This window comes from Protobothrops mucrosquamatus, unplaced genomic scaffold, assembly GCF_001527695.2.
Source record: "Protobothrops mucrosquamatus isolate PMUCROS unplaced genomic scaffold, P.Mucros_1.0 scaffold3842, whole genome shotgun sequence".
Taxonomy (NCBI): domain Eukaryota; kingdom Metazoa; phylum Chordata; class Lepidosauria; order Squamata; family Viperidae; genus Protobothrops; species Protobothrops mucrosquamatus.
In genome coordinates, this window is record NW_015389793.1 from 36008 (window position 1) to 46020 (window position 10013).

At 49.1% G+C, this 10013-nt stretch overlaps 1 protein-coding gene across 1 annotated transcript; it reads left to right on the forward strand.

Annotated features, from left to right (window-relative positions):
• Nucleotides 1–1107: 1107 nt before the first annotated feature.
• LOC107298278 (lipoma-preferred partner homolog) lies at nucleotides 1108–5292 on the forward strand (the record flags this gene model as incomplete). Its single annotated transcript, XM_015827652.1, has 3 exons — nucleotides 1108–1286; nucleotides 3406–3526; nucleotides 5164–5292. Coding segments are annotated over 3 exons (429 nt in total), but the record flags the coding sequence as incomplete, so codon positions are not given.
• Nucleotides 5293–10013: the final 4721 nt, after the last annotated feature.

Consider the following 10013-nt stretch of genomic DNA (forward strand, 5'->3'; position numbering starts at 1 on the left):
AACTAAGAAGACGGATTCCGTTGATAATTGGGGTTGTCTGAATGCAAGGGACGGGATTGTGCTGAGAGCGAGCTGGGATGCTCGGCCTTTCTCAGAAATGGACTTTGCATAGTTCATGATCTGTCCAGCAACATTTGGGGAGAGGATAAACTAATAAAGCGGAATATTTCTTGCTCTGGGTTGAAAGGATTAACATTGATAATGTTACCTAGTTGGGTAATCAAACGTCTCTTACTCCTCCTCCTCCCTTTCTCCTCCTCCTCCCTTCTCCTCTTCCTCCTCCCTTTCTTCTCCTCCTCCTCCTTTTATCCTCCTTCTCCCTTTCTTCTCCTCCTCCTCCCTTTTTTCTCCTCTTCCTCCCTTTCTCCTCCTCCTTCTCCTCCTCCTCCTTTTATCCTCGTCCTTCTCCCTTTCTTCTCCTTCTCCTCCCTTTCTCCTCCTCCTCCCTTTTTTCTCCTCTTCCTCCCTTTCTCCTCCTCCTTCTCCTCCTCCTCCTTTTATCCTCGTCCTTCTCCCTTTCTTCTCCTTCTCCCTTTCTCCTCCTCCTCCCTTTTTTCTCCTCTTCCTCCCTTTCTCCTCCTCCTTCTCCTCCTCCTCCTTTTATCCTCGTCCTTCTCCCTTTCTTCTCCTTCTCCTCCCTTTCTCCTCCTCCTCCCTTTTTTCTCCTCTTCCTCCCTTTCTCCTTCTCCCTTTCTCTTCCTTTTCTCCTCCTCCTCCTCCCTTTCTTCTCCTCCTCCTCCTCCTCCTCCCTTCTACCACTAGTGATGTTATCTAGCTGGGTCATGAAACTTCTGCAAAAACTATGGCTGCATGTTTGAATGATTGATTGATTGATATTGATTGATTGATTGATTGATTGATTTTGATTGATTTTGATTGATTGATTGATTGATTGATTGATTGATTGATTGATTGATTGATTGATTGATTGATTGATTGATTGATTTCTACAGCCACCTCAGCAAACCCTGGCCCGCTCGCCATTCAAAACATACATTACAATTAAAATGTTCAAAACCATAAAAGCAGCAGAGCAGCCTTCAGACCAGGAAAGAGCACGCAAACGCCGTTGCTGACCGATTCCCCTCCTTCTCCCCCCATCTGCAGGACACCCTGGAGCAGTGCAGCGTCTGTGCCAAGCCCATCATGGAGCGCATCCTGCGGGCCACCGGTAAAGCTTACCACCCTCACTGCTTCACCTGTGTGATTTGCGCCCGGAGCTTGGACGGCATCTCGTTCACCGTGGATGCTGGCGGAAACATTCATTGCATCGAGGATTTCCACAGGTGGGACGCGAGATTTTTTTTTTATTATTTTTTTTGCAGAGCTTCCGGAGGGCTGGAGAAACGGTGGGGTGGGATGGGGGGATACAGGAAGGAAAAATAAACCTGGGTTGAGTTCACACAACAGGATGAAGCCCGGTTTAACAGAACACCAGGCCTGTATTCCTTGTTTAATATCTTGAATGCCTGGCCAAGAATCCCTCTTCTTCCCCTTATACCAGGGGTAGGCAACCTCGGCTCTTTTATGACTGGTGGACTTCAACTCCCAGAATTCCTCAGCCAGCATGGGGAATCTATGGCCCCTTCATGACTGGAGGACTTCAACTCCCAGAATTCCTGAGCCAGCATGGGGGAACTATGGCCCCTTCATGACTCATGGACTTCAACTCCCATATTCCTCAGCCAGCATGGGGGAACTATGGCCCCTTCATGACTTCCGGACTTCAACTCCCAGAATTACTCAGCCAGCGTGGGGGAACTATGGCCCCTTCATGACTCTGGACTTCAACTCCCAGAATTCCTGTGTCAGCATGGCTCAGCTTGGGAACCTCTCCCTTTTCCCTCAGCATGGCTGGCTCAGGAATTCTGGGAGTTGAAGTCCACGAGTCATAAAGCGGCCTAGTACAGGGGTAGGCAACCTTGGCTCTTTTATGACTCATGGACTTCAACTCCCAGAATTCCTCAGCCAGCATGGCTCAACTTGGGAACCTCTCCCTTTCCCCTCAGCACAGCTGGCTCAGGAATTCTGGGAGTTGAAGTCCATGCGTCATAAAAGAGCCCAGGTTGCCTACCCCTGCCTTATACCAAAGAGCATCAAGACAAGGAAATCTTGAGTTTCTTTCTCACCTGCTCCTCTCCCAGTCTAATCCCTCCGTACAAGATGTCCTTGACTTACGACAGTTCGCTTAGTGACCGTCCAAAGTTACAACGGCACTGAAAAAAGCGACTTCTGACTCTTTTTCACCCTTAATGGCCGTCGCAGGATCCCCGTGGTCACGTGATCAAAACTCAGACGCTGGGCAACTGACTCTTGTTTATGACGGTCGTAGCGTCCCGGGGGGGGGGTGGAGTCACCTGATCCCCTTTTGCCAACTTCTGACAAGCAAAGTCAACGGGAGAACCGGATTCACTTAACAACCGGATTACTAACTTAACACCCCGGACTTAACAATTGTCGATAAGAAAGACAAAATAGTCTGGATGGTGGACGTGGCAGTGCCTGGAGACGGCAGAATAGACGAGAAAGAACTGGAGAAGATCATAAAATACAAAGACCTACAAATAGAAATAGAAAGACTGGGGCAAAGGCAAGCAAGGGCGGTACCAATAGTAACAGGCGCCTTGGGTGCAATCCCAAAAGAACTGGAGCACCACTTGGACACCATCATCGGCATTGACAAATTCCCCCTTAGTCAATTGCAAAAGGCGGCCTTACTAGGAACCGCTTCCATCCTGCGACGATTATCTGTAATACCATCAAACATCCACATCTGCCTATCCCAGGTCCTTGGGAAGGACTCGATAGGTAGACAAAAATGCGAAACCCAGTCTGAACATCTGGCTGACTGTGCGATGATCCATAATAATAATAATAATAATAATAATAATAATAATAATAATAATAATAATAATAATAATAATAATAACAACAACTGGAGAAGATAACAAAATACAAAGACCTACAAATAGAAATAGAAAGACTGGGGCAAAGGCAAGCCAGGGTAGTACCAATAGTAATAGGTGCCTCGGGTGCAATCCCAAAACAACTGGAGCACCACTTGGACACCATCATCGGCATTGACAAATTCGCTATTAGTCAATTGCAAAAGGCGGCCTTACTAGGAACGGCTTCCATCCTGCGACGAGGTCTGTAATACCGTCAAACATCCACATCTGCCTATCCCAGGTCCTTGGGAAGGACTCGATGGGTAGACAAAAATGCCAAATCCAGTCTGAACATCTGGCTGACTGTGCGACGATCCATAATAATAATCATAATAATCTATTGGATCTATTCTAATCCAATCTGTTCCAGGGTTTAAGTGGATCTAACGCTTAAGACTTTTCTTTGTCTACCCAAATATTGAATTGTGGATAATTCTCCTCCTCCTCCTCCCCCCAGGAAATTTGCCCCACGATGCTCCGTCTGCAAGGAGCCCATCATGCCCGCCCAGGGCCAGGAGGAAACCGTCCGGATCGTGGCCTTGGACCGCGACTTCCATGTCCAGTGCTACCGGTGTGAGGTTGGTGCCTCCAGCCCCCTCCCCCTCCCTCTCTTGCTTTGCCCCCCCCCCCTTTGAGTGGAACTTAGGAGGCCTCCGGCCGTCTTCCCAGGAGGGCTTTTTGCAGGAAGCACAGAATCCTGGCCTCGCGGAAAGGGCGAAACATCCTAGTTTAAGTCAGCTTGGCTGCCCAAACCCCAGTTCAGCCTTCAGCTGGAATAAAACAGCCCTGCTCAAGGTGGGCTGGGTGGAGATGGGTGGACTTCAAGGGTGAGACCTCCTCAGGAAGGGAAGGGAAGAGAAAGGGAGGAAAAGAAAAATGGGAGGAAAGGAGGAAGAAGGAAGGAGATGGGAATGAGAAGGAAAGAAGAAGGTAGCAAAGGGAGGGAGGGAGGGAGGGGAGAGGAAAGAAGGAAGGAAGGAAGGGGAGAGGAAGGAGGGAGATGGGAATGAGAAGGAAGGACGCTAGGAGTGGAAGGAAGGGAGGGAGGGAGGAAGAACGAAGGAAGGAGCTAGGAATGGAAGGAAGGAAGGAAGGAAGGAAGGAAGGAAGGAAGGAAGGAAGGAAGGGAAGGAAGGGAAGAGGGAAGAAGAGGAGAGGGAGGGAGGGAGGAAGAGGGAGGAAGGAAGGAATGAAGTGGAGAGAGGGAGGGAAGGAAGGAAGGGGAGAGGAAGGAAGAAAATGAGGGAGGAAGGAAGAAGGAAGGAGCTAGGAATCGAAGGAAGGAAGGAGGAGGAGAGGGAGAAGAGGAAGGAAGGATGGAATGAAAGGAAGGAAGGGATGAAGGAAGGAGAGAGAGAGGGAGGAACAGGAGGAAGAGAGGAAGAGAGGGAGGAAGGAGAGGAAAGAAGGAAGGGGGAGAGAGGGAAGGAAGGGGAGTGGAAGGAAGAGAAAGGAGCTAGGAATGGAAGGAAGGGAGGGAGGGAGGAAGAAGGATGGAAGGAGCTAGGAATGAAAGGAAGGGAAGGAAGGAAGAGGAAGGGAGGAAGAGAAGAGGAAGAGGAGGGAGGAAGGGAGGAAGGAAGGAAGGAAAGGAGGGAGGGAGAAAGGAAAGAGGGGAGGGAGGGAGGAAAATGAGAGAAAGAATGAAGGGAGGGAGGGAGGGAGGGAGAAAGAGGAGAGGGACAGAGGAAAGAAGGGAAGGAAAGAAGGAAGGAAAGAAGGATGGAAGGGAAGAAGGAAGGGGAGGAAGGGGAGAGGGAGGAAGAGAAAGGGAGGAAGAGGAGAGGAAGAGGAGGGAGGGAGGAAGAGGAGAGAAAGAGAAGGAAGGAAGGAGAGAGGGAGGGAGGAAGGAAGAGAAGGGAGGGAGGGAGGGAGAAAGAGGAGAGGGACAGAGAAGAAAGAAGTGAAGGAAAGGGAGGGAGAGGAAGGAGAAATCCATGCCCTAACTTGCCCTCGGCCTCTAGAAATACCCCAGGGGGGGTCAGCAGATGGGAATCGGGCTTGCAACCCGGACAAAGCTGAGCCCCTTTCAAGCGAAGGGCCGTCCCCGCCCGGTCAGCGCCCGGGCCTTTCGGCCTCACACCTCGGATCCCCCCCCCACTCCTTGCAAGGAGAGCCACACCCTGGTTGTGTCCGACCCCGGGGGAAGCCGCAGGACCCCTAACCCACTTCCCCTTTCTCGCCCCAACCCTTCCCCTCCCGTGTCTCCCTGCAGGACTGCGGGGGCCTCCTGTCGGAAGGCGACAACCAGGGCTGCTACCCGCTGGACGGCCACATCCTCTGCAAGGGCTGCAGCTCCAACCGCATCCAGGCGCTGACCGCCAAGGCCAGCACTGACCTCTGAAGGGGGCGCCCCGCCGCGCGGCTCCTCCACCTCCCCGGGACTCTCCCGCCCAGGCCGGACTACTGTCCCCCTTCCACAACCGGTTGCGCAATCTTTCAGCAAACAGCCCCCCCCCTCCAGCTGTCTAGGGAAGGTATTTCTGGAGGGGTGGGGGTTCCAAGGCTCTTTCAGGGGGTCTTTTCTGCCCCTTCCCCTTGGAAAGGACCCTTCCCCGGATTCGCGGAGGGAGGGAGAGAGAGAGACACGTCAGATTTAGATTCTGGGGTGTCGCCCTCCACCCAAAGTTCAGAGAAACTTCAGAATGGGGGTGTCCGGGGCGAGGGGGAGTCCCTAGATTTGGGGGAGGGGGAGTCACGGCCGCACAGCCCTTTCCACTTTGCATGCCTTTAATTGCACATCTGGCGTAACCGTGATCTTCTCGGGCACCTCATTTAGAGGATCTAGCCAGGATGCCAACAATTTTCCCTTTCAGCTTCCTCCTCTCTCCCCCCACCATATATATATATATATATATATATATATATATTTACATTTTTCCACTCTGTGCCTTTTCAACCACAATGGCCTAAAGCCAGGGGTGGGCCACCTTGGCTCTTTTGTGACTCGTGGACTTCAACTCCCAGAATTCCTGAGCCAGCCATGCTGAGGGGAAAGGGAGAGGTTTCCAAGCTGAGCCATGCCGGCTCAGGAATTCTGGGAGTTGAAGTCCACGAGTCATGAGGGGGCCATAGTTCCCCCACTCTGGCTGAGGAATTCTGGGAGTTGAAGTCCACGAGTCATAAAGCGGCCTGGGCCTAGGCCAGAGGTAGGCAACCTGGGCTCTTTTGTGACTGGCGGACTTCAACTCCCAGAATTCCTGAGCCAGCCACACTGAGGGGAAAGGGAGAGGTTTCCAAGCTGAGCCAGGCTGGCTCAGGAATTCTGGGAGTTGAAGTCCACCAGTCATGAAGGGGGCCATAGTTCCCCCACTCTGGCTCAGGAATTCTGGGAGTTGAAGTCATGAAGAGGCCATAGTTCCCCCAGGCTGGTTGAGGAATTCTGGGAGTTGAAGTCCTCCAGTCATGAAGGGGCCATAGTTCCCCCATGCTGGCTGAGGAATTCTGGGAGTTGAAGTCCACAAGTCATGAGGGGGCCATAGTTCCCCCAGGCTGGTTGAGGAATTCTGGGAGTTGAAGTCCACCAGTCACGAAGGGGCCATAGTTCCCCCATGCTAGCTCAGGAATTCTGGGAGTTGAAGTCCACCAGTCATCAAGGGGGCCACAGTTCTCGCACCCTACCTGAGGAATTCTGGGAGTTGAAGTCCGCAAGTCATGAAGGGGCCATAGTTCCCCCATGCTGGCTGAGGAATTCTGGGAGTTGAAGTCCACAAGTCATAAAAGAGCCAAGGTTGCCTACCCCTGCACTAAATGAATGGCTATAGCTTGAGGACTAGCTGCACATCCAAATTCACTTCTATCCAGTCCCATATCGTCACCTCTTCTGATATTTTATAAGTGCTTTAAAAAGGAAAGAAATCAAAGAAGGGAAGAAACAGATAAGAATTGGAGGCTGCTGCTGTTTTTCACTCACCCCAGGCTCAAAATATATATTTTAGCAAGGCGGATATGGAGTTTCCCGAACGAATGTCCTGGTTTTACAGATGGAATCGTTTACACGATCTCGCTCTTTCCTTTCTTGGAAGGCGTTCAAAGAAACACACACTATGCTTAGTCCACTTCCTTGATTTAAAACGACGGTATTTGACACCAGAATTTCCATCGCTAAGCGGGACCTTTGTTAAAGTGAGTCACACCTGATTTGACGACATTTCTTGCCCGGTTGCTAAATGAATCCCTCTTGGTCATTAAGTGAATCTGACTTGTTTTGTTGAGGAAGCCAGCTGGTCAGGTCACAAAAGGGGATCACATGTCCCGGGACGCTGCAACCCGTCGTAAATACACACCGGTTGCCAAGCGCCCGTATTTTGATCATGTGACCAGCAGTCATAAGTGTGAGGACCGGTCGCAAGTCCCCTTTTTTCAGTGCCGTTGTAATTTTGAACGGTCGCTAAAGGAACAGTTGTAACTCCGGGGCTGCCTGTATGAATTTATTTCTGGGTTTTGCAGTAAATTTACCCACATTTTCAACCTTGGCCCCTATAATTAATAATAATAATAATAATAATAGTAATAGTAATAGTAATAATAATAATAGTAAAGTTGGAAGGGACCTTCAAGGTCATCTAGTCCAACCCCCTGCTCAGGGAGGTAACCCTATACCATTTTGGACAAATGGTTGTTCAGTCTCTTCTTAAAAACTTCCAGTGTTGGAGCATTCACCGCTTCTGGAGGCAGGTTGTTCCACTGCTTAATTGTCCTCACTGTTAGGAAGTTTCTCCTTAGTTCTAGGTTGCTTCTCTCCTTGATTAGTTTCCATCCGTTGCTTCTTGTCCTGCCTTCAGGGGCTTTGGAGAATAGCTTGACTCCCTCTTCTTTGGGGCAGCTCCTGAGATACTGGAACACTTGCTATCCTGTCCCCCCTCGTCCTTCTCTTCATTAAACTAGACATACCCAATTCCAGCAACCGTTCCTTATATGCTTTAGCCTCCAGTCCCCTAATAAGAGGAATGGACTTCAACTCCCAGAATGCCCCATCCTCCAGCACCCGGAAATGATGAATAATTTTGCTGTTCCTCCCTCTGCCAATCTCTGGGTCATCCTCCCTCCCCAAATAGCCAGCACAGGCCTGTCAGGAATGCCCTGGTTCGAATCTGCAGTTCTCCCTGCATTTAGACATCTAGCAACTCAGAGAGAAGTTTAATGGGAAAGATGTCACCTGAAGAGCTACTTGTTTGAAGTGCAGGGATTTTGAAAGAGAACCAGACTTTTTAGCCACAAGTATGTCAGCCTCCAAATCTTATGTTTCTATTCTCTCTCGTTGCTATCTGTGGGTGGTGGGTGGGGAGGTGAGTTCTAATGCTGCCAAATCTGTAATGTGTGAAGTTGAATGCTGTTGGGTTTTTGCCTTCCCTGATTTTAGTAGAAGAATATATTTATTGAAAAGCTTTATTTAATTGAGTGCCCGGGAAGTGCCTTTGGCAGAAGAAATTTTGGGCCTAATTTACTTAAAATGGGCAGTGAAGGAAGACCGTAGACTAGGGCAGGGGGGTCTTCAAAGGTGGCCCTTTGATGACTTGTGGACTTCAACTCCCAGAATTCCTCAGCCAGGCATGCCTGGATTATTGTTGTTGTTGTTTTTTTCCCCTCCTACTAAAGCGGAGAGATTGCAGAGGAAGGGATTGCAAGAGAGTAAACTAAGGCTTGCCGGAGAATTCTGGGAGTTATAATAATAATAATAATAATGATAAAGTTGGAAGGGACCTTGGAGGTCATCTAGTCCAACCCCGTGCTCAGGCAGGATACCCTATACCATTTTGGACAAATGGCTGTCCACAAGTCATAAAAGGGCCATGTTTGAAGACCCCTGGATTAGAGTACTGTTTCTCAACCTGGATAAGTTTAAGACAGGTGGACTTCAACTCCCAGAATCCCCCAGCCAGCATGGCTGGCTGGGGAATTCTGGGAATTGAAGTCCACCTTGTCTTAAAGTTGCCCAAGTGGAGAAATTCTATACTAGGAACATGGCTGATGATCTTCTTGTCTCTTCATTTTCAAAATGAGTCGTTATTTTTCATTCCTGAAATTCTTCTCTCTTAATTCCTCTCTATGTTATCTAATCAGATGCTTCTAATGGCAAACGCACCACTTTTATTCTGCTTATCAAATTACAAATTGCCACTTTTCACATAATAGTGTATTATATTAGCGTTAGATACATACAGAGGAGACACAGCAGTCGGGGGGGGGGGACATAAAATATACAGGTAGACCCTCAACTTATGACCACAACTTATGGCTAGCTGGGGAATTCTGGGAGTTGAAGTCCACAAGAGTTGCCAAATTTGAAGATCCCCAGATTTAAGCCGATTTCTTTTAACTCTCTTGCAGCCCCCCCTTTTTTTTGGGGGGGGGGCGTATTTGGGAAGGAGTGACTGGGGAAGAACGATCCAGAAAAGGAAGAAGGGAAGGGAAGACCAATCTGACCGAGCAGGAAATAGATTTGTAGAAAAATAAACACGGGAACCAGATGAGAAGGGATCCCAAAGAGGGATTAAGAAATCGGATACCGTGGGAAAGCTTCGTTTTTAAACATTTTTCAGCAGCAAAACAAATTACATAGATGGTTTTTTTTCCCCAACTTGGCAACTTTAAGGGGTGGGGAATTCCCATGGCTGACTGAGGAATTCTGGGAGTTGAAGTCCATGCACGCCGGCTGGGAGATTCTGGGAATTGGAAGTTCACATATTCTGGCTGGAAAATTTTGGGAGTTGAAGTCCATGCATGCTGGGTGGGGAATCCTTGGAGTTGAAGTCAAACCATGCTGAATTCTGAGAGTTGAAGTCAAAGAATGCTGAATTCTGGGAGTTGAAGTTCAAGCATGTTGAATTCTGGGAGTTGAACAAGCATGCTGAATTCTGGGAGTTGAAGTCAAAAGAATGCTGAATTCTGGGAGTTGAAGTCAAAGAATGCTGAATTCTGGGAGTTGAAGTTCAAGCATGCTGAATTCTGGGAGTTGAACAAGCATGCTGAATTCTGGAAGTTGAAGTCAAACCATGCTGAATTCTGGGAGTTGAAGTCAAAGAATGCTGAATTCTGGGAGTTGAAGTTCAAGCATGCTGAATT